Source organism: Acomys minous, assembly GCF_964271855.1.
Source record: "Acomys minous genome assembly, chromosome: 3".
NCBI classification, from domain to species: Eukaryota; Metazoa; Chordata; class Mammalia; order Rodentia; family Muridae; genus Acomys; species Acomys minous.
The window spans coordinates 132,813,325-132,838,776 of NC_140485.1; the positions used below are offsets into that span (position 1 = coordinate 132,813,325).

At 39.7% G+C, this 25,452-nt stretch overlaps 1 protein-coding gene across 19 annotated transcripts in view; it reads right to left on the reverse strand.

Moving 5' to 3' along the window:
- The window catches only part of SYNE1 (spectrin repeat containing nuclear envelope protein 1), a 463,289-nt gene that overhangs the window by 291,112 nt on the left and 146,725 nt on the right, over window positions 1–25,452 (reverse strand). For all 19 annotated transcript variants that reach the window (XM_084774487.1, XM_084774489.1, XM_084774503.1 and 16 more), the window contains 14 exons: window positions 21,700–21,796; window positions 20,819–21,021; window positions 18,268–18,432; window positions 17,660–17,812; window positions 16,573–16,716; window positions 13,592–13,765; window positions 10,987–11,145; window positions 9,184–9,348; window positions 7,430–7,564; window positions 7,110–7,268; window positions 6,720–6,928; window positions 6,037–6,145; window positions 4,426–4,590; window positions 1,878–2,045 (listed from right to left, as the gene is read on the reverse strand). In XM_084774487.1, the coding sequence (XP_084630613.1) occupies window positions 1,878–2,045; window positions 4,426–4,590; window positions 6,037–6,145; window positions 6,720–6,928; window positions 7,110–7,268; window positions 7,430–7,564; window positions 9,184–9,348; window positions 10,987–11,145; window positions 13,592–13,765; window positions 16,573–16,716; window positions 17,660–17,812; window positions 18,268–18,432; window positions 20,819–21,021; window positions 21,700–21,796 (2,205 nt within the window). The remainder of the gene's footprint in view (window positions 1–1,877; window positions 2,046–4,425; window positions 4,591–6,036; window positions 6,146–6,719; window positions 6,929–7,109; window positions 7,269–7,429; window positions 7,565–9,183; window positions 9,349–10,986; window positions 11,146–13,591; window positions 13,766–16,572; window positions 16,717–17,659; window positions 17,813–18,267; window positions 18,433–20,818; window positions 21,022–21,699; window positions 21,797–25,452) is intronic.

Here is a 25,452-nt window from a genome sequence, read left to right on the forward strand (position 1 = left end):
AGTATTCAGTAGATGAATATAAACGTGTTTGTTTGTTATTGGTTTTTCAAGACAGGGTTTCTCTGTGTAGCTCTGCCTGCCCCAGAACTCGCTCTGTGAACCAGGCTGTCCTCGAATTCACAAAGATCCTCCTGCCTCTGCCTCCTGAGTGCTGGGATTGAAGGTGTGTGACACCACCACTGCTAGGCTTGTAAACTTTATTATCTTTGAAGCTAGGCAGGCTATAATCGTGCCACTATCCGAAGTGTGGAAGGCGAAGACTCACAAGGTGTAGGCTCGAACTGGGTTTTAAAGTAGAGGTCAAAGTTAAAACATTAACATCAAGAACCCTGAATTAATCAAAGATGGGTGCTACTTCAACATAGCTTGTGTTCTGAATCGCCAAGGTGTAAATAATTTGGCCTTCACATTTTAATTGCGTGTGGATTTAGAGAACATTTAACATATGCAACACTCCAAAAATACTTCGGTAAAACAATTGATTTTGATTTGACACTCTTATTAAAATAATTGTTTTTGTCTGTAAAAAATCCCAGTCAATTTTTCATCTGCAATGTACAAATGCAAATATTAAGAATTTTCCTCCCTGGGTATATATTCGAATGGTTAATATACTGAGCTTTCAGGGAAAAGCTCTGCATTTAAGAAAAAAATATTGTATAATTTTAATCATTTCATACAATTGTATGTAAATATTATTTTCAGATACAATGCTACACAGATCACCAGTGTTGAGTTTATATATCTTTACAAAGTTTGCATACTCATGTAATCAAGTCCTGGCCCAGTCAGTTTTAAAGCAATACAAATACAAATATCTTTTTTGACTTTGGGACACTGACACTTTTCTAATGATGGAGAGCTATGGACTTTAATTCCTTGAATTCCACAAAACTTAGAGGCTGATGATTTGCACACACTTTTAAGGCAATTAATATTTTGTGTATAGTATATAACATTAGCATTTTCTATATTAAATTAGCTAGAATTTTATCATTAAATATTTTACTTGAATATACTTTGATTTATAGAGTTTGAGAAGCACTAATCTCATATATACTATTTATATATTTATATATTTATGCATATATGTATATTTTATATGTACATTATTTATAAATATAAATCAGATGTATATATAAGTATATGTACAGTTATATATACTTATAAATTTATATACTTACATATATACTTATATGTAAGTATAGCATATATAAGTATACTTATATATAAATAGTATATTCCATCCGCACATGTCTACCACCAGACTATCAGGAAACAAAGTTAATTAAAATAGCTTATTATTTGGGACAAGGGATTATGTTCAGTGGAGAGCTGGAGCTTAAAGTTGAGGTCCTGGCTTCAATACACCACCAAAAACAAAGGTTGTTTACAAATATAAGCATATATACATACAAATATATACACATACATACATACACATACATACTCATGTATACACCTATACTTTTATATTCATACATATATTCACATGTATACACATACATAATATATATATATACACATGATTATCTATAGATACATATATAAATGCACACATATGTAGTTTCATATAGCTATACATACATATAATTTCTCTGCTTTCAGTTCTAAGCTTTTGCAAGAGCAAACTCACCTGAAACATCTGGCACTTCAAGGAAGTTATAAATTTCAAACTACACTGTCTAGGAATGTGCCACCCAGAGTTGTCTGAAATACGTAATGTTTATCAGAGGGTGCAGAGAACAGAACTGCCAAGCGCCTGGAACCATCAGACCAGGTCCCTCTCCTTTCCCTCCCTCTCCATCCCCCAGCCTCAGAACCTACTCTCCGTCTCTCATGGACACTACATGTGGTGCATGGAGAGGACTCTGTACCTGGTGATGGAGCAGCAACTGTTGTGCCTCAAACAGAGTTTCCGTGTCTAGGATCTTCTCAGCTTCTTCCTGGCTTTCTTGGGAGCTGGACATCAGCCCTTCAAGGGAACTTTTCACTATTTCTTTGTACTGAACACACTCTCCAAAGTTGCTTAACATCTTTTCAACCTAAATTTTCATAGAAAAGAAGAAGTAAATAATAAGCTACTTAGCAAAGGTTGTGGAATATTTTTAAATGGAGATGAGACTGACAAATTAATACTGTAGACAGCTAAGGGGCACAATGAGATGCTTTAGGACACATGAAGTGGCCTAAAACGAATTTGTGTTTTATGCGAGTGTTTTTTTGTTTTTTATTTTTTGTTTTTGTTTTGTTTTGTTTTAGTTTTTTTTGTTTTTTTACCTCTGCGTTCCTGCAGAGACCAGAAGAGGGCATTACATACCCTGGTGCTGGCGCTGCAGTTACCGGTGGTTGTGAGCTGCCACGTGGGTGCTAGGAACCTAACCTGACCCTTGAGAAGAGCAGCCAGTGCTCTTACCTGCAGGGCCAGTGCTCTAGCTCAGAAATAAGTTCTCTAATTAAGCTAATTAGTCCTTCAATCCCTTTGCACATGCACACTTTGTGTTTGTGAGAGACTCAGGGTCTGTTGTCTTAGATAATTTCAAATATATGAAGCAGTTGTTTATTATACCATATGCTACACCTCTAGAACTCGTAATGTTGAAGTTTATTCCCTTCAAATAAAATTACTTCAATGAAGTCATAACACATAAGTGTATACAAAAACTGTGCCTCAACAGCTAAAAACAGACGAATATATATCTAATTTCTATTACTTTGCATAGTTTTAAGTTTATTTAATTATTGTTCAGTGGTACAGCCACTGAGAATTTCATTTTATTGGACAGTATTCTGCACCCTATTAAAAACCTATTCTAAAATTAAGAAAAGAAAAATGTACATGGCTTGATAGTCAAAGTAGAATAATAATTGTATCTGGTTTATACTTTATATCTTTGGGTCCCTTGATTACAATCCCATGAATATTATCTGACTGTGATAATGCCTTATATAAAATGATGAGCCCATACTATTCAAAACCAGTAAGGGAGAAAAGTAGAAGAAAACAATAGAGCATTTTTTGAAAATGTCTTTCAAATCCTAGTGTATTGTTCTATGTTGCCTTCCCTCTCACAAACCCACGAGCTTTAAATTTGCTCCATATTGCCTTTTTAAGCTTCCTACTTGCACACTGAGTGAGTGAAAGAGGCTGTACTAGGCAAAATGTTCCTATAATGGAATATAGCCTATTTCCTCAGAACACATATAAAGTTTAGAATGAGTTAGACATCTTTTAAAATGAAAATTTTCTGGTCTCCCAACAATTTATTATTATTATTATTATTATTATTATTATTATTATTATTATTATTATTTCTATTAATAATATGATTATTATTACTATTACTAGTTATCAGCTAATGAAGACTTATCTGTCTCAACATTCTTCAAAGTGCTTTATCTATGGCACTGAATTTAGTCTTTGTCACTCTCTCATTGGTGTATTTTATTTATTTATTTTTAATCTATAGATCAAGATTCTGTTTATTTTGTAACATATTTATTTTTCCTAAGGCTAAAATCAAGTCAATGTGCTTGACTGTCATTTATTTTTTCTTATACATTTATTTTATTACACATGCATAAACCAAACTACATATAGCAGGGAGGACTATGTGACAATCATGAGTTCTATAAATGTTACATTTGTAGTGACTTGGCTATTTGTATTTGTCAAACTTGAAGTAAACATCTTTGCTTTCTTGTTGGGTCTAAATTTCTGAATGAAATTCAATATCTATCCTATTTCATCTCTTTTAAGTTAAGTCCTTTATCTTGTCATTGATGTATTTTAAATTCTGCTTTAAAAGTAAAGAAACTGGGGCCTTGAGACCCTGAATAAAAAACTCAAGATTATATCGAAGTAGGATATAAAGCTTAAGCTCTGTTATTGGATTTCTATGGCTTTTAAGGACATTCCTTTTTTCCCTTTCTGTGGTTTTTTTGTTTGGTTGGTTGGTTAGTTGGTTTTTTTCTTTTGTTTTGTTTTTGTTTTTGTTTTTGTTTTTGTTTTTTTGCTCATAGATAGGATCTTTCTATGTAGCTTAGGCTAGTCTTGAACTTGTTATATGTAGCCCAAGTTGCCCTTGAACTTTCTAGCCTCCTGCCTCAGCTAGGATTACAGGTATGCACCATCATACCAGGCTTCTTAAACATTTCCCTTAAACTTTGAAATGTATCCTTAGGTATTCATGAAATAATGATGCTTTCAGTAAGAGCAAAAACCATCTGACTGATCATCTTTGGACTTCAGTCATGGGCCATTAGCTCCACTACTCAGCCATCCTGCCCATCTTTCCTAACAATCGCCATATAAAGAACTATGGTTACTTTGTAAAACTACTTGCTAAACTATATGTATCCAAAACAAAGATGGCCCTGCAGCCTCCTTCCCCAGAACACCATTTGGTGCAATAAGTGACATACCTCTGACAGTGAAGCCACAAGAGCCTTGAAAGAGCTTGATAGTTCTGCCAGCTCATCTCCTCGCTTTTGGCCTTCGTTCTCAGAAGAAACGTCAATCAAATGTTTAAGCCTGGATTTCAGCCAGCTGAGAAGCTCTCCTTTTTTGGTGATGTCATTTCTGATCTCCTGGAATGAAAGGACACATTTTTAAAAAAATTAATAAAGTGTTATCACAAGTTGCAGCTTTCTAGAAGGAATGACCTCGGCCCAAGAAGTGTAAAGTGATTGCAGTAGTGTGAGCTAGCTCTACACCACAACAGACTGACGAGAAGAAGAGAGCTAACAGTGCTCTTAGTACTCATGTGACACGTGCCAAAAGGAAGGGCGTCCCAGTGCCCACACCTAATGGGCAAACATCACCTTTAGCATTGGATGAGATGCTTATAGATGTTTCCTTGAACGTATCAAACTTGAGTTGAGCTTCCATAAAACTAGGCAGAAAAGATGCCTAAGTGGGACCACGCTCTACCTAGCAAGGAGGGTTCACTAGCCATGATGGTGCTGGGGAGATTCCACAGCCTTAAGTCTCCATAACTAGTAGTGGAGAGCATGGTTCCTGGGGCAGCCACCTATACCAGCCATGGTTAGCCTGGCGCAGTGCATACCAGTGCATACCAGACAGGAAGCAGCTGGCTTCAAAAGTGATCTCTGCATTCTAGGATAAGATTGAAAAAAAAAAAGAAAAACAAACTTAAATAGCAAAAGCAGAAAAACCTATTTGATATAATTACACAGAAGACAGTCGCACAAGGACAAAGCTCTTTTAATAGTAGGCATGTGACTTTCAGGGATCAGAAATGCTGAAGGAGAATTGAATTCTCTGTGTACCAAGGGGAGGTCCTGCTGAGAGAGAGGGCTGCTGTGTGCTAGTCACAGCATGTGCGTGATATGCAGATCTGGAGCTCTCCAGCCTGATTATAGCAGAAGAACACCAAGGAATTCCTTGATTCCTCCGTGTCCTCAAGTTGTCTGCTTAAAACTTTATTGTACAAACCCACAGAGTATGCTTGTCTCCTGTGACAATTCTTATTTATTTAACTTATTTGGTTTTCCAGGGTTTCTCTGTGTAGCCCTGGCTGTCCTGGAACTCATTCTGTAGACCACGCTGGCCTTGAACTCATAGAGATCCACCTGCTTTTGCCTTCCAAGCACTGGGATAAAGGGCATGTGCCACCTCAACCTGGCCATGACAATTCTTAAATCTATGCACGCATGCTGTTTCTTGCTCCAACATTCCTTATTAGGTAAAGCTACATTATGGGCAGCGCTAAGAGTGTTTAAATCTCAAAACTATCAATAGCTCCATAGAGGAGGAAATCCTACCCTTCCCCATAGCAATACAAAGAGATGTTGTCTTTAAAGAAATATAGAAACCTGTTTTTTTTTTTGTAGAAAGCACACACACACACACCAAACAAACTAATTATACTATGAGTAACTTAATTGAGTTACACTATGAATGCTTAACAATTAGATTATTAGAAATTATTAGAAATTTTATTATTATTAGAAACTATTAATTATTAGAAGAATTAGAATTTTTCCTCTGGCAAGGACCCGCTCAGAACTTACATCTGCCGCACACTTCACCTCGTCATGGGTGGCAGTGTCGATGGGCTCATCCTTGATCTTCTTCAACCATGCCTCCTTTGCAGACACCCAAGATGAGAGCTCAGAAAACCTGAAAGTACCCGAGCATTTTAAATGAAATGGGAAAACTCTCAGGATGGTTGAGATGCACTTTCTATTCATGTAAGTGGGACAAGTGATGACCAAAGTGATGGCATTTGCTGGAAACCTTAACATCAAGCCCAAGGCAAGTGTGTTGCTATCCAAGGTCGCTAAACTAAGGGGAGCTTAGCTGAGGACAGTGATGTGTCTCAGGGCCTGAGAGGGAAGAAACTACTTGAGGTCTGACTTCATATATCTCACCAGAGTGACAGCAGTCAATAAAGGCAGACACCCCCTTGGGAGGGAGGGAGATGATAAAACCGAGAAGAATGAGATTGTTTGGTCTCAACAACATCTGGATTATTTTGAAGGAACTCAAGACCCTGTTTTAGACTGAAACCCATTTAAAAAACATAAAACCACCACCAACAAAACAAAGTACGTTTATACAAAAGCATGGGAAAGATTAAGGCAATCTGATTTTCTTATTGCCTGAAACAAAATCTAAACCACCCCATTTTGTACCGATCTCTGAAGGAGAGAGTTAAGATGGAGCCGAGTCTTCTCCGGACATGTCCCAGTACCTGCTAGCATAGTCTTTCCACTTGTCTGGGTCATCCATGAGCATCATGTACGTGTTTTCAATGGAAGCTTTGAGCTCTTTCAGAGCCGTATGACAGGCTCCAGATGTGTCCCTTACTGGGTCCCGGACTGGAAGCTTCACACACAGGTCCTCTATGAGCTGTAGCCTCTTCTCAGAGAGATGGTGAGGACCCTTGTCACTGAAGAAAACCTAAGGCATGAGAAACACTTTCACTACCTCGGTGAGAAGCCATAAAATACCTGTACATTCTCACAGAAAAACTAAAGGCAGAGTCATAGAGAGAACGGGTGTAATGAAACCATTTCCCTCAGACCACTGTATCTTTACATTTCTTTACGTAGTTATGCGCTTTACATATTATGGCACATACCCTGTGTTCCTTGATGATTTTCTCGCTGCCTTCTTGGGGAGCCAGCTTGGTCTCTCGCTCCAGCTCGTCTTTGCACTCTTCCACAGCAGCTGAGAATCTGTTCTTCTCCACAGCAATTTTCAGATGGAGCAAATGATAAGGTGCTTCTCCTTGGAGATCCTGTGTGAACAGAAAGATCTGGAAAAACAGAATGCACATTCCAACCAGGTATGCACCCTGCTGGGGTGCCAACAGGTCCTGAACTGAGTCCTCTCTTACATACAGCTGCAGAACAGACTCTAGGACATTGATTTCTCACACTCCTGTAATTCCACACTCACCTTCCACTGTTTGTGCAGCTTTCTAACAGCCTCCTGCAGCCCCTGCTGCTCCTGTTCCGGGAGGATGTCAGTGAGCTCATCACAGGCTTTTAGGAAAGCGTTGAGAACCCTCTGGTCCAGCTGGCTGAAGAATTCCTGTCACAGAGAGAGGGAGCACAGTCAGGATGCTGTGCAGAGTAAAGACACCGGAAGACACATCTCGGTGAGCCTGGTAGGCAGCAGCCGCCTTCACTGAAACTTTAGGCAACTCTATTCTTCTTTGGGCACAAACTATGACCATTCACAGTTTTGCATCAGAAGCCATCCTACTTGGCATTTCACTAGTACTGGTTACATTTTAAGGAGAAAACAAAACAAAACAAAACAAAACAAACCCATGTCTTCGCTGTTCCTAAATTTGGTAGCATAATCTGACAATCCACTGGATTATCCTCAGATGCTGATCCCTTGGTAGTGGTGGTATGGGTCCTTGATGGTAAATTCAAAATTGTAGTACCAGATTCCCATAATCCCCTCCCTTACCTGTAACGTGTCAAGTTACGATGGTCACCATGAACACCTCACACTCCCCATGTGTGCACGTTAGTACACATACTGTGGAACAACCGCACCCCAAGCCTAAGGGTGGGAGGGTGTGGAGACAGGGCCTCAGAGAATATTATGTTTAAGTGAAATTATGAAGCTACCTTCATAAAGTTATTGAGGTAACAGGAAAAAAGGCCTGACAGGCAAGGTCTCCTTTCTGACCATTATCAACATGGAAAAGGGTTCATCTGTAAACCAGAAAGAGTCCTCGCTGGAACCCTTCCATCATGGTGGGCTGACCTCAGACTTTATAACTGTGAGAAAACCCACTTCTGCCTTCAAGGCCTGCTAACTGCTATTTTCTTACAGCAGCATGAGAGAGAAAAACACTACACGTGTATACACAGTCCTTCTCAAAGAGTCTCAGTCATATGTATGCAGAGAGATTTTTGAAACCAGGGTGATTCAAAGCAGAGGAGACATAATATTCACAATTATAAAATGAGTCGGATAGACGTTTTGTGGCCACAGACTACGGTGGGCTCTAAAAACAAAAACAAAAACAAAAACAAAAACAAAAACAAAAACAGTGCCCCTACTACGTGCACCATTGCTTGACATTAAGGCTTACATTCAAATAACTTTCAAGTCTCAGTACATATAGAATACATATTCTTATTACACTGTTTGTCACTCTGTATCATTTACCCATTACAAGTATCTTCAGTACTAAAGTGATTTGAACAAGCGGGAGAAGAACGAAGGTGACTTCTCAGTCTTTCATGACAGAGTGTCAGCTACCAAATGCCAAGGGACATGGCATCTATACTATGATGTGATGTGCCGTGGAGGTTTATTGAATGACCAGAAAGGACTTAGCCGCTCAGCATAAGCTACTTATGAATATCTTTGGCTATGTAAAACTTTCTGTGCTAAACAATGACCTTGTAGTTTGAGAGCCCGTCTCATCCTTACTCTATGCTGTCGCAGGGGCTCAAGAATGCTCTCAAATAACCCAACAAAGCTGTTTCTCTTGCAGTCTTGTCTTGTTTTTCATTGTTTGTTTGTTTGATTGCTGCTGTCTTTCTGGGTTTTGATGCCCTTAAAGTTCATGTGTTCCTGACTCCCCCTACTCCCCTCCATTAGGTCAAAACAGACTTTGTTATGTTCCTGTCTGAGATAGGCTGTCCCCACACACGGGCCGGGTGTACCACACAGGGCAGACTCACTGTGTGCTTCCGAAGAAGTTCCTCGGGGTCCCCCTTCTCTTCCAAGCCCTCCTGAGCAACCCGCAGCACCTTCTCCAACTCTGCCCGAGACTCCTCAAATTTCTTCATCAGTCGACTGTTGGCTTCCACGTGCTTCTTCCAGTCTCCAGTTTTCTTGATCATGTTCTTAATGCAAAAAGAAAAATTTCCCTCTTCTACCTTTGTGTTCATTCCAGGAGCCCCAGAGTACACCAACGCCCACAAAGACCAGATTCTGTCTCATACAACGAGGTAGGGACAACATGTAATCTAGGCACATCATGACACATACTCTAAAACTAACTTACCCCTAGATGACTTTTAATAACACATCAGAAATGTTACTACATAAGTACTTGTATCATTTAGACAATAACAACAAAGAACTAAAAGATATATATGATATGTTCAGTATAGATGTTATGGTTATTTTTACAAAACAGTGTTTGTTCTCAGTTTCTCTCTTAACCTGGCTATCACATAAATAACTGAGGCTCGTTTATATTTATTTAGTAATAAGCTTCCCAACACAGTAACTGAGCAGTTATTACTCTATTCTTTTTTTTCTTTATTTCTCCTTTAATAATTTATTCTTGTTACATCTCAATGGTTATCCCATCCCTTGTATCCTCCCATTCTTCCCTCCCTCCCATTTTCCTCTTATTCCCCTCCCCTATGACTGTTCCTGAGGGGGATTACCTCCCCCTGTATATGTTCATAGGGTATCAAGTCTCTTCTTGGTAACCTGCTGTCCTTCCTCTGAGTGCCACCAGGTCTCCCCCTCCAGGGGACATGGTCAAAGGTGAGGCACCAGAGTATGTGAGAAAGTAATATCCCACTCTCCACTCTACAGTGGAGAGTGTTCTGTCCATTGTCTAGATCTGGGTAGGGGTTTAAGGTTTACCGCCTGTATTGTCCTTGGCTGGTGCCTTAGTTTGAGCGGGACCCCTGTGCCCAAATCGGCCTATCATAATGTTCTACTTGTATGCTTCTAGGACCCTCTGGATCCTTCTACTTTGCCATTCTGGTTTCTCTTCAGATCGTATAAATCTTTCGCCTTTTATTACTCTATTCTTAACCATCTAAGCTAATCTGGTTTCCTCCTAGCATACATCCCAGAGATACTTGCACTGTGTGGCTTTCCCTGCTCCAGCTCTGTCTTCTGATCTCTCTTGGACCTCGCCTGTTGTTCAATCCCTTCTCCCTCCCGTGGCTGGCAGGAAGTCCAGCTCTATTCTCTCCCCTGCTCAGTGATTGGCTGTAAGCTGCTTTATTGGCATATCAGGGAACAACTGGGGAGCAGTGTTTTGCACAAGATTGAGACAAGAGATTCTCGGGACAAGGATTGCAATCAGATATGGGGTTGTAGAATAGCCATTTGAATTATACAATAATCTTATGCTTACATACAGATGTGAATTTTTTCTTTAAATTTCAACTTGCTGTGGATACAACCTCCAGATGGGCCACCTGTATGTTTGGAGTATACTAAAAACCACAACAGTAAACTGTTTTCTTCATTTTGGTATTGAGGCTTCATTTAGTCAGATGGTATTATGATGTCACTATGAATTATTAACATTATTATTTGTTTGGAAAGCACTTAGAGGGAAGATACTTCATTATAAGGATAACGAACAGTTCTGAATATTAACATTAGAAAAGAGGCAATGAAATGTTTGGTTCTCAAGTACCAGAGAGGGAGGTGTTTGAGGTACAAGTGTTTTGTCTGTCTTCACTCTATTTTCCTGGACTTACATGTCTAAGGCAGGGAGAGAAACTTACCTGGAACGCGTGATGGACATCTGCTATCTGTCTCTGCAGCTTTGCGTGGTCCCAGTGCTTTAACACGTGGCTCAGGGTCATGAGCTTCTGAACACTCTGACTGCCCTTCTCAATGAGGGTCAAGGTTTTCTTACAGCTTTCTTGACAAGCTAACAGTTCCTACAAAGGAAGAAAAGACACAGTGACATTAGTTACTTATGCCTGAATGGAAGAGGACAGAGGGGAGATGAAAGAGGGGAAGGGAAGGGAGGGAGGGAGGGAGGGAGGGAGGAAAGAAAGAGGGTTACAAGTAACAGTATTGTACAGCCCTCATGCTTTTAATGGATAGTGAGGAAAATCAGAAGTACAGAGAAGCAGTTCTTTTCAAAAGAACTGGATTTAAGCAGTCATTGAATCAGCGCTTTTTTAATGTGAGGCATTTAAATGCCACAGTGAGGTTTTAGACTCCCTTATGTTTCATGCACATCTTACTAACACTAAGAAAATGGCAGAGCATTAAAATTGTCTGGTTTCTGCATTCCAACAGGCTGACAGGTAGGCCTATGGCTTTTCAAAAGAACAATTGAAATGAATACGCTTGTCAGGTTTTAGTGACACTAAATTTAACACAACCCACACTTCCTTTAGCGAATCCAGTGCCACAGTTTTTCCATCACTCATGAATGCTAGATTTGAATGGATACAGTTACCAAGCTATCCACCTTCCTAATGAGATCCAATCAAAGCAGGAAGGAGATTCACAGGCCTGTGTGCTCTTGCCACATCCTTCCAAATGGGATGTGGTGGTGATGGACGGGACCTGTGTAGGGTAGACACAGTCTAGTCCTCCTGAGCCAGAAGGTCACTTCTGTCTTGAATGCAACACTTAAATTTCTGCATTTTCTAATGTTTTGAAAGGACCATTCAAACCAATTTTGGTCAGATAGATTTAAATATTTAAAGCAGGCCTCTTGCTCTGACAAGATAGAATTAGGGCATACCTTCTCCTTTTGAGCAATTAGAAGAAGTTCAAAAGGAAATTGAAAGTGTTTTATAACACATTAATATTTATTGTCAATAGTATATGACTTTAATGATGAAAAGAATATTTAAACATACCTTGCCATTAGAATGAAGTTTTCTAATAATGGTTGTGATTATACTACTACTACTACTAAGAATAATAATAATAAAATAATAATAATAATGCTATGAATTATTGAATGTTAATTATTAGGTGTGACCACTGTTGACTTAACATGATGAAAGTAAAGTTAATAAACACTGCTATTTGCAAGCTAGGACTATCCTGTCCCTCATTTCAGACACTCTGAACATCCTACTAGCTGAAGCTGTCCCTTGCATGATTTTGTCTCAGTTAGTGTAGTGGCAAAGGTCTCCTACAGTTATGCCCTCATCTGAAGGACAGGCCTGTTCACAATAATTCAAGTAAAGTGCACCTCTCACTAGGGGCTTCTGAGCACACAGATCAGCTCACTATATCTAAATATAAAAATCCATACTAAGAATATTCCCATAATTTTATGGTTAATCAAACAGACGTATTCCTATAGTCAAAGAAAAAAGAGCATATGATATGTATTGTAGATACATGGTTGAGATGGAGTACAATTACCTACTTAATTTCTACATTTTATAAAGCACAAAAGGAATCAAGGTATGAAAAATGCACAGTTTTAGAAGAAATCAATTATTTTATCAGCTAATGAGGTACCAGTAAGGCCCAAAGACTTGTGTGCAGAGCGTCTCTAAGTGAATTCCTAAGAGAAAGTCAACAGAAAGATAAGAAACTTGAATACTTACATAGTTTCTATTCCTCTAAAAGTACAAATTAAAAAACTTTAATTAAGCTTTATTTTGGAATTTTATTCATGAAATATGATCCATAGATTCACTGGAGGAAACACAGGGTTAGATAATTAAATAGATGGTAGAGGAGCAAAGAGAGGCCCTTCTATGGTGTTTTTATTTTGTGACAGCTGCAGATGTCACCATTCAGGTACATCAGTTGTTCTAGTGAGCCATCATGGAGACCCCTCCTCCCGCACTTGGCGTTCAGAGCAATTTGTCTAAGTGGGAGCAGAGAAGGCAACAAGAAATGGTGCTGAGCGCCATCAGCTCACGTGGCCAGTTCCAAGATGCAGAGGCAGTTGCTCAAAACACGCTTTCCTCTGTGTACTCAACTCAGAACTTCTGTCCAAATGAGCGCACAAAGTAAGAAGCTTCCAGTCATTTTCAGACACATTTAGTTTTGAAGCCTCCACTTCTCTGTCTGGCTTCCCCTTCCCGCATCTCCCAGGGAACTTCCTACGTCAGAATTGTGGAGCCGGGTTCTGATCAGCTCAGCCTGATCTAGTGTCCAACCTGACTGTCCCCTGGAAACGGTTCAAATCCCCAGTCCTTCCACTAAGCACAGAGCAGGGTTTCATCTCTGGACCAGACCTACACTCAGGCTTGAGTTATTAGTACCCTACTATTCTGAAAAAGAAAAAAAACCCCAAATGCTTTTATACTAACTGAATTTCTAATGCAGTGAAAAAATACCCCAACCTTACTAAATACACTTTAAAATGAGGATATTTCTAAAAGGGATTTTTTTTCTTACCTGGTGTTTTTGTTTGAACAGAGTGCTCGATTGTGCTTCATGCTCAAGGGCTGCTATAATCTCATTGACTTTTCCAAGTGAGTCGTAGAAGGACGTGATCTGTGTCTCCAGTTCTTCCAAAGGAGCTGACAGCTGCTGGGCTTCGTGCAACAGTGGGGAGTAACATTCTTTGACCTTTGAGAGTGCAAACAGAAAAAAAAAATACTCCCATGAGTGGCATTTGGTCCTCAAAGCACCCACGTTGTGCTTGCTTCTCAAGACCTTGCTTTTAGTGAGATGTTCATGTGGTACCTAGACATCTCTGAAGGTGGCTCTCTTTTATTTTGTGCCAGGCTTTGCTGCTTAAATAAATAAATAAATAAGTAAATCCCACAGAAATACTATACCACCGAGACAAATGAAGGGCTGTGGGGTTTTCTCATGAAAATTCATCTGAGTTCTCCATCTGGATGCCACTTCCCCTTGTAAATTATTACAGTCAGAGAGGCCGACGGCATCAAATTCTCATTTAGACACTGCGCTATTCACTGTCACTTTGGCCTTGGGATCTGATCCGAGATAGTCACGAATTATTACCACATTGCCTAGATGACATGAGTCTTCAAGCTGATGTTCTCAAGCTGTTGTACATGAGCCCTAAGCCTAGAGAAAGGTGTTACCCGCCTTTCCCTAGATCCCCCCTTTCTTCTCTCTCTCTCTCCAGCTCTGGGCTTTGCCTCGCTCTTTTGTCAATGTCCTACCCATCCCAAGGACATGCTGTGTACCCACTTATTCATAAAGGGTCTCACGTCATAGGATGTCCACTCAGTCTAAACTGCCTAGTACTCATCTGTCTTTGTTTTTAGCATCTATTCATCTATATTATCTTCATGGCAAGGGCCTACATTCTTGGTACATCAGAGCTCTATACCATCTGTCTGGCTGCCTTTGTGTTGAGCTCCAGGATCTTGTAGTTGCCAGGGAAATTTCCTCCCTTCTTGTTATCTTAGGGTTTCATTCAAAATACTATTAACACTTTCAGGCGACCAAGAAAAAAAAGAGATACTCTACACTAACAATAAAATCTGTGATGGGCTAACTACATCAACAGTAAACCACAAACAGTATTTGAAATAAATATTGCCTTTTGTTACACTGTTGCTGAGGTGCATATGCAGAAATGCATTTGTATTCTAGGATACACTATTGAAAGATAAGCTCATCAGCTGAAAGCTACTATCTCTCTACTGCAACGAGACTCTACAGCCATTTGCTTGAAGAGCCCCAGGAGAATCCGCTGATATGTATGAACTCATGTTTTATTGATCTCTCTTGGGTTGGAAAGAAAGGCTGTCAGTGTGCTGCATCCTGACCTTACGTCAGCCTGTGTAGACATGCCCGTTATCCCAACACCCAGGAAACAAAGGCAGAAGGCTGGACAGAAGGGTGGATCCCATTTCAACCTAATGAACTCCAGATACATAGGGAGATCTTAGCTCTAAGAATTGTAATAATGTCAACACCAACAAAAGAGAGAGAGATGAAAGAGTGGGGGAGGGAGGGGGAGAGAGAGATAAATAGAGATCTATCTAAGATGAACACAAGGAATCAACTTTCTCATGTGTGGTCCCAAATCCCCGCACCTAGACCAGGATGAGAGATGTAAGCTGTGAAGCCATGGACTTACAGCATGTTGTTGGAAAACTGAAAATGCTGTTTGTTGTTGTTGTTGTTTTGTACCTTTGTTTCAGCAAATTTTGCTGGTATGTAAGAGTAAAATTGATCAGTACCATTAAGTTAAAACTACTGGCAGATAGAATGTGAGAATAAGATAAATTGAAAATGGTATTTTAAGTCAGGCATGGTGGTACACACTTTAATCCGGGTACTGGGGAGGCAGAGGCAGGTGGATCTCTCTGAGTTCTAGGCCAGCCTAGTCTACAAAGCAAGTCCAAGACAGCCAGAGCTACACAGAGAAACTCTGTTTAGAAAAACAAATAAAAACCAAACAAACAGAAGTTACATTTATAGTTAGGCATGGTGGTACATGCCTTTAATCCCAGCACTCAAGGAGGCAGAGGCAGATGGATCACTGTGAGTTCAAGGCCAGCCTGGTCTACAAAGCAAATCCAGGATGGCCACGGCTACACAGAGAAACCCAGGCAAACAAACAAACAAACAAAAACAAATAAATAGAAAAGATATCTACAAAATATGCCAGATTGACAACATTTTTCTATTTTAGGCCTTTTATTCTTCTATTTTCACTTTTCTTTGCATTTGTTCAACTTTTCTATTAAGTCTTCAGTACCAGTTTCACCTGTGAGTCTCTATGTTCAAGCTCGTCTCTCCTACTTCAAAGACACCTCCAGCCTTTCTTTAGTCTCTGACTCCTACTCACACACGGGCTTACTCCATATGCCTCTTGTTTACTGGGCTGCAATTACCCACACTTAGTGAATTTTCAAAACAATGAAGTCTTCTCAAAATTCGGGTTTCGGTAAGAGATTCTAATGGAACACTCAAAGCTCTTAATGAACTGTCCCTCAACAAAAGGGGCCATGTTATCAGAAAACAACATGAGTAGACAGACTGGATTTATATTAAGCAAATCTTAAAATCTCAGTGCAATGTCCAGTCTTCTCCTCTTCCTCTTCTGCTGTCTCTCTTCCCTCTTCCTCCTCCTCCTCTTCTTTGCCTACATCTGTCTCCATCTCTCCTTCTACACTCTCTGTTTCATAACATTCAACAGCTCTCTTCTGGAAGACCCAGGTTTTTCTACTGAAGCAGAAGTCTAGAGCATCTCTGAGTTAACAGAGGTATCAGTTGGTTTCACCATCCCATTTTATTTTTCAAATACATATCAAAGTTTCTGCATCAAGAATCTCAGTACGGCTCATAGGTGAACTAGTCAAGGATGTGCGCACAGGCAACCATGGAGACAGGATCTAAAGGCAATATGGTTACCCCAAAGCATGTTGTAGCGTAGAGCATTTTCCTACCTTGAATAGCTGTTCTTTGAGCCTGGACATGGTTGTAAACATTTCATTAGCTTCTTCTTGGGGACTTTCTTTGGCAATGAGATGTGCTGTCTTGGTAATCATCTTGTACTGAGCGTCCATCACGGGCACCCTCTTCTCAATGTCCTGTGTGTCATTGGAGCCACCCAATTAGTGCATAACCCATCTCCTATCTAGCAGAATCCCACAGATGTCAGGACAAAGATTAAAATGTACAGTCTAAAATTCTATTCTCGCCACCAACTCCTTTAGAAAAGATATTACTTTCCTTCTTAACTGTCACAGGCAACACTATACTACATGCATACATTAAAATTTCTGTCTTAAAGTGATCAAATATTTTTACATCAACACCAAGGTTAGCTGATGTACTCTTTATACTTTCTAAAATATGTTAATGCAATATTGAAATACTCACACATATAATACATGTAAATAATGTGGGTGAAATCCTGACCTTAAGAATTAAAATGACATTTACTTTTTAAAAATCCACATTGACATTGGAGAAAATTCAGAAATTTAGCATGGTAGAAATTTTATTTTCTTATCATCTCATGTGGTCGCAACTAAATCAATAACTTACTAAAGTTGCTACTCTTTTTTTATGTGTATTACTTTTAATTTTTTTACAAAAATTAAAAGTACAATATTTTGGTCTACTTACTTAAGAAATTGTTCAAACTTCTCTTGTTATTAAACAATTCCATTATTTCACTTTTGAGAGCTATAAACTCTTACGAAGATGTAAATGTCAAATTCATGCAACAAACCCTTTATTGTTCAGGGAAGGTATTTGGAAGTCCTGTCTAACATTTTGTTTGTGTGTTTAAGTATTTTGTAATTCATATGTAGAAAAATTCCATGTTGAAACATTATTTTGAAGTTACTTCACGTGCTCAAAGGATATCTTTAAGAAATTCAGATTTATTTTCTGTGAAGGTCAATAAATATGTAGACTTGTCAAAATGATCTCTAGGATACAAAAATAGTTTTCTGAAGACCTGAGCAGCTTGCTAGTCTTTATTTTCATGGTTTGCATTTCATTTTTGATCCAGAATGCCCTTACCTCCAAGTCTTGAATTAATAATTTGACATTAATAAGAGAGACTTCTAAGGGCTCTGAGAGTTTCCTGCTGGCTTCGGTGGCAAAAGCAGAGAGGGTGGTAGTGACGTCTGTATAGTCTTTCCTCATTCTCTCGATCTCGTCAGCTCTTGCATACTGTGAGGAAAGTGTGGCGGGAAGCATTTGAAAGTCATTATGCTCTGATTCTGGAAGCCCACACCCTTCACTGTGACATAGCCTCATACATGGTAAGAAAAATTCTAATTCCCGACTCTTATTTTAAAGAAGTTTGAAATAAATCCAGCCACTTTGACAGGAAAAAAAAAAAGGAACAAGCAAGCAATGAAGAGCTAGAATTTGAAAAGCAAATTCTCTGTCTGTGCAGGCTCCATATGTCAACATAATCCTTAACCAAACGCTACGTTCTGCTAATGCACCTTCACCATAAACAGAAAAGAATGAATAATCTGCAATAAAACACAAGCAGGTTTTTCTTTTAAAAACACTTCTACATTCTGCCTTAATAAGCCCAGTAAAATTGCCTGTCAGCAAACTGCTTCTCACACTGGTGCCACACACATTTAAAGTGGGTGTAGATGTGGAGGACATACTTGCTTGACTTCCATGAACAGCTCCCTCCATCGCCCGTTCAGCAAGAGCAACTGCTGTTTAAGGTCACGCGAAACAATCTCATCGCACGTCTCAATCAGGAAGTTCCCAGCATCGTTCATGGCTGTGTGCTGCTGGATCCAGTGAGGCAAATTCCGAAAGAAATCCTAAGGGAGAAAGGACAAGCACTGGTAAGCCATAAACCAGACCCTAGCCATGGGTATGGAGATAACCAAACCAAGGGGAAGATCTGCTCAGATGTGTGTGGAAGGGCTGGCGAGATGGCACAGCAATTAGGAGCACTGACTGAGCTTCCAGAGGTCCTAAGCCAAGTTCAGTTCCCAGCAGACACATGGTGGCTTACAACTGTCTATAACAGCATCTGATGCCTTCTTCTGGCCTGTAGTGTACATGCGCATAGAGCACGCACACACACACACACACACACACACACACACACACACACACACACACACAGTAAATAAGTCTTGAAAAAAAACAAAAAAACAAAAGTGTGTGAAGCTTTAAGATAGAAGTCAAATCTCTTTCAAAGCTCAGCTTTTAAATAAAATTTCAAAATATGGGCTAGAAATGCCAGATTTCATTGTTTTTTTTCTTTTTTCGTGTGCAAGTACATCTGTATCCACACTCAGGGTCTGTGGCTGCATTTGTGTGCACACGTATGTGCATGTGGAGGTTGGAGGACAGCGCTGGATGTGAGGTGTTTTTCTTCAGGTATCAGTGACTTCATCATTTACCTTTCAGTTTTCGGTTTTCTTTTGAGCCAGGGTCTCTCACTGGCCTGGAACTTGCCAAGCTTGTTAGACTGGCTGGCCAGTGAGTCATAGGATACATCTGTCTTTGGCTCCCCAGCACAGGAATTGTAAGCATGCGCTATCACACATGCTTAGTTTTACATGGCTTCTGGGGACCCAGATCAGGTCCTTGTGAAGCACTTTAGCGGCTGGTCTGTCAACCACGCCTGCCTTTTTGCTTTCTACAACTGTGCTCCACTCTGGTACTTAAACCAGTAGGCTTAGGCAACCCTCCACCCTGAGGCACCAAACATGTGGGAGCCCAGGTGCAAGCCAATGCACCTGGCTGTTTGTGTTATCATTTATGGCGTATTTTGCTGAAAACAAAATAAAGAGGCCATTTTATTATACTCATTTTATATAGGAAGCAGCAAACAATCATTCAAATGTCAGAGGCTTTTTCTTGCTATCCAGACCAGTAAAACTGAGTGCAAGCAGTCTAAATTTTGAATATATATGCATACATATACATACATACATACATACATACATACATACATAATATTCAGATATCAAAAGAAACATTTTAGGTCAGATACTGAGGTCCACAACATTGAACATGGTAGCATCCTTTCTTATTTATGTAAGGGAATACACTTGGCAGTAAAACAGCTTCCATCTAATTTCAGATTAAGCACATGTGTTCGTTCATTGCACACACTCAACACAGTGCAAACCTAACTCAAATTTCATTCCGTAAGCCATGTGTGGGAGGCTTTCCCACACAAATAGCTGAGAACACTCTTGTTTCTGGTTGCTACATTTCTTTGGATCAAGCTAACACATATGACGTGTGCTGAGGCATTATTCATCTGAGTAGAAAAAGGCAAAATCTGTATGAGTCCATGCTTAGTACATTCTTTAGGTTTAATCTATATCAATGAAGAAATGAGAGAACAGTAAAATGTTGCATCTGTTGGTGCAAACAGCAACAGATGAAGCAATCTTAATCTATTGATTAATAATAAAGGTGTAATTGTTCTAATGTGTGTGTTGTACTCCTCATTGTAATGTCTTTTATATCTGCAATAATTTTCCATGTGAAAATATAGGCTTACGTAAAAATCATAGAGATTTTACCTACAAAACACGCACACACACACACACACACACACACACACACACATGCGCGCGTGCACACGTGCCTGTCCATTTTGTTTGATATTTCCATGTAAAGATGTTGGAGTAAGACAGTTACTGCCATGCCCACATGCATACATACATGTTTAAGCACTGTTAAAAGAAAAGGAGAGAAAGACCTCAGTGCCATGCAGAATAAAACTATTGATGGAGCAGTTATAAAATCCAAAAGAGAATATCTAAAGAGATCAAGGCTGTGATGGTCCAACTTTGAATGTGTACTGTCACAGGCATGCGCGTGCGCGCGCGCGCGTGTGTGTGTATGTATGTGTGTGTGTGCGCGCAAGCGCGCCCTGTGTAGTTAACCACAGCTGGGAATAGGAAATCTAGACAGACCTCAGTGCGCAGGCGATGAAATTCATGTGCTTCCCGTTAAGCATGGCCACCCCTTGCTGCCCTGCTGAGTGGAAAGGTTGAATGGGTTGATCACACAAGGAGCTGTTTTTACAGAGCTTTCAGTTGCCAGTTCCAAGATCCGATCCCATCGAATTCACCTACATCTCTTAAGTGAGAATTCCTGAGTGACACCTGCAAATACCTGATACCCGCTAGTGACCTACACTGTGAGAGTCCTCTCCTCTCCTGGGAGCCCTCTTACCTTCTTGGCGTTTTCTGACTGGCTCAGCATTTTTTCAGCATCTTCTAGCCAGGCTTGAAGGCTCGCCACGGTGTCGCCATAGCGATCCCAGTTGGAGAGCACCTCCTCCAGCATGCTCCTCACACTCCTCACCTCCACGGAGAGATTCCTCCACTGGGCAGTGGTTTCGTTCATGAATTTCATCACGTTCTCAGCTTCTTCCACTGAAGCAGAAACAGCCAGTTACAGCCTCCATTTTGTACTTAATGCCCTCCCTATGTTTTCCTATGTTCCTATGCATCGGAGACAAGAGCGTCTATCAGAAATGCAAGATCCGAGTTCCCACAATTACGGCAGGCATTTACCAGCTGTAAGCAAACATATCTTCCAAAGTTTATCTCCACAGAAACTTAAGCTCTCATATCTATATTAAATTTATTCCTTTTTTTTGCCTTTAATCCCCTTAGAGTTGAAACTAGGCTGAAAAATCGCAACTTAGAAAAACGAATGCTTATTTTGTTCAATCTTGAATGATTACACACAGAACGGGGGCCGTTATTCAAGACAGTCACCTTCTCTGAGGTAAAAGCATACTCACAAAGATTCTAGATAGGAAAAAAATAGTTGGTCTGACCCCACTGAAAACTGCTGGTTTTAAATTCTTAAGGGAGTAGCATCACAAGTTATAGTTTTTTTGTTTGTTTGTTTTTATTGTTTTTGTTTTTTATTTTTTATCGTGGGCACTATCTCTTTAGGATGTTTTATCTGTTTAGGATGCTAAGTATGGCATTTTCATACATACAGATAAAAAAATCTTGGACCCTATTCACCCCAGTTATCCTCCCTCAGTCCTTCCCCCTCGCACCCCAGCACCCTCAGCAAATCCCTCCAGTGTGCTTTACCTGAGCCTTCCGCTTTGACGTACATCTCAGCTGTCTGCTTCAGGATCTTGTACGTCACTTCATATTGTTCAAAGAACTTGCTGTTCTCTATAAAAGACTAGGAAAGGGTGCACTCTGGGTGAGTAGGTAGCAAATGTTAGGCTTCCGCACAAATGACAAGATTTAATTTCCTTCATAAGCTAACGGGTGTTTTATCCAACTCTGACAACCTCACTCGATTGGAAAATACAAAATTAATTCCACTGCCATGGATTACCTAGGTTATATTCAGCCCATATATCGGGCCTACATATTCAATACCAACTCAACACCAGACTGAGAACACATTCTATTTCTTTACCATGCAAAGGTTTGTTTTTCCCAAAGAACAGACTTCTCTCCAGAAGGATCTGGGCCTAACATTTAGAACGTGCTAAATTTGGGGGAACATTTTAATGTCCCACTGTGCTGGAGCTGCGGAAGTCTGCAGTTCTTTGAACGTTAGCCCTGTGGGGGATGACTGACTGCCTTGAGGAACTTCCAGTTAAAAATAAACGACAATGAAAAGCATTTTCACTAAAAATAAGAAGTAGAAAGTTTAAAAATAATTGCATATGCTGCCCATATTATCGATGGTTTCATATGCCAATTACCTAGCATGAAGAAGTACTAAGATAGAGCTGGATGCCAATCTGCACACAATCTACAGGCATAATCAAATCAGCGTGAGCACCTGCAGACCATAGACTTGAGAACTCAAAATAATCTTAGGGAAATTTTGCTTTTATTAATGGTCAATGCCTCCTCCCCCACCCCCGTTCAAAAGTAGAAAATTACTCCAAGTAGAAAATTAATAAAATTATAACTGATATCTTGTATCCAAAGCTTCCTTAAGCTGTCCCACTAGCAGAATGGAATTTAAAGAGTTTAATCAATTAAAATAGTTGGCTGAGCTGCCTCTCCAGGCCATAGGGGAAGAGAATGCACTCAGTCTTGATGCCACTTGATGTGCTGGGGTGGGTTTGGGGAGGCTCCCCTTTTCTGAGAAGTAGGGGAGAAGGTATGGAGGAAGAGGGAGGGAGGGTGGGCAGGCAGGAGAGGAGGGAGGGGTATGATTGGGATCAAAAGCGAATAAACAAACAAACAAATAGTTAAGTGGGATCATCACTACGATACAAAGAAAAGCTATGATTCACAAACTGGAGCCTTGCACAGTGTGCTCGGAGTCCTGTATAATATGCTACCTGATGCTTCATAGAGAGGCAAAGCAATTTCACAGACCTCCTTAGATTTTTACCAGTACTTACATTGTTCCAATATAAAACTTTAAAAGATTATATATTAGTGACAGTGTAGAGTATTTTATATTTCCAGAGCGTTCATAAATTATTTTCTAGAAATAAGGTGAATGCAGAAAGCTCTGAATCCCACACTATGAGAGGCCTCAGTGATTGATATTTTATTGGACGTTTATGCATTGTGTTTGGCTGAGAATAGAATATGACAGTAGCAGTCTAGAAAATTCCTCTGAAATTAGAGAAAGAATGAACCATCTCAACCAACCAAGCAAGCCATTTTTGTTTTTTAAAATGGAATATTATATGTAACACTTAAATGTGTTTAGACAATTGAAGAAACGACTGCGTTTGACAAAGCTTTGAAAATTGTCTCTGTGGAGGTAATGCAAACTGCAAGAAGCTGATGAAAAGACAGCCAGTGGGCAGCACAGTAGAGTTGGAACTGTAGTGCCCAGGTCGACATAAAATATCATTTGCCTGACTAGTCTGCAAATTAAATACAAATTAATACAAAATGTGTAAGAGGCAAGGTAAGGATACAACCAAACAACTCATTATCTTTGAGCTTTCCTATTAGAACAATTAGACAATTGATTTTTTGTTTGTTTGTTTTTTTGTCTTTTTTTTTCAAGACAGGGTTTCTCTGTGTAGACCTGGCTGTCCTAGACTCACTTTGTAGACCAGGCTGGCCTCAAACTCACATCGATCCGCCTGCCTCTGCCTCCTGAGTGCTGGGTGTACATTACCACGCCTGGCTTAGACAATTGATTTTGAAATAAAAAATGTTATTGGTTATTTCAAACTTTTATTGGCCCATGTAATTTGGTGTCTCTCTCTCTCTTTATTTATTTATTTTTTTTGCTAACTTTGGAGAAGTCATTGAACAACAAGGTTTGTCTGGGACAGCCATTTTCACAGGCAGCTTGTTAATCATCCCTTTTACTGTGCTAGACATGTTTCCCAGGAAAATGTACACTTTAAATGAAAATGACCCAGTTAATTTACTTATATTAAAAATATGGCTAAAACTGGGTTTCTGAATCAAGTAGAATATTATCGTGGATGATAAGACAAGAAAAGTTAAGGTAGCACTTATGATGTTGAAACCAAAGTATTAGAAGTAAGAACATTTCTTTCTTCAAGGTCTAGACATAGTAAATAAAAACACTCATTAGTTTCACCAAGAAAAGCTAAATCAGATATTATAAATCCTTTAAAATGCCTTCAGGTTGTCCATTTATACCAAAACTTGTTGTGGATTCTAAGATAAATATTTATGTTATATTGGACTTGAAATTTCCACAATTCCAAGAGATTGCCTTTCTCTTGAAGAAGACAAATGATATGTTACTGTTGGCGTAACAAAAGTGGACATTGCAGGTTAACTAGCAAGACAGCTGTAAACAAGTCTAACACCGAGGGCAGAATCAATGCCTTCTGCCATCACTGGTCAGTAGCATATGCTCTAACATTTAAATATTTAAGAACTCCCTTCAGATTTATTTATTTGTGTACGTGCTTTGCATGTGCCATGGTGTATATGTGAAGTCAGAGGACAGCTTGGGGGAGCTGGTCCCTCCTCGCCCACCTCGGGGGTCCCTGATCTTACTTAGGCTTACAGCAAGAGTTTTCCTGAGGAGCCATCTTAATGACCCACATATGCTCTCTTTGTTTTCATCACAAGCATAAAAGCATTTTCACAGGTTGAAAGCACACATTGGCTCACAGCCCAGCCAGAAAGCACATCCCATCCCTCTCCAACCACTAAAACACATATTACCTTTTCCTTTTGAATGTGATTAATCTCAAAATTGAGAACTGATACCAAGGAAGATAATTTTGGACACATTATAGCCTCTGGTTATTTTGTTTATTAGAAAACATAATAAGGCACAATGTTTATATTTTAAGAGAGGAGGAAGAAGTCAGATATAAATATCTGACTTAAATTTTATTGAAAGTCTTTACACTTTTGGAAATGTTCTGTCCTGAAATGAATGTTTTCTTTTTCTCTAAAGGACAGGAGACACTTGTGGGGTGTAACCCCAAAGGAAGGCAGTACACAAGTCTGCCCTTTGGAAGAATCTCTTTTATTCTACTATGACCATCATCATGGTAAAATGGGAAAAAACAAACAAACAAACAGGAAAGATAGATCATAAAAACTTGAATCATTCGCAAGGTTCCATGGGTAGTGAATTGCTGAAACGTGACTAGAACACACACCCCAAGACAATGCTTCCTTTTCCCCAGACTTTCTACTGTGTTGCCCATAAATAAATGGCAGTGGCAATCAAACTACTACAGCGGAAACATATTAAAAGGAACTAATACTTATGAGAACATGATTCTTTAATTCACACCCCTCCCCCTAGACTCAAATCCTGACTCCATTGCTTGCCACTTGTGTCACCTGGAGCACGGAGTTGGGACATCTGAACTCCAGAGCCAGCTCTACAGTGTCTCATCAGTGTCT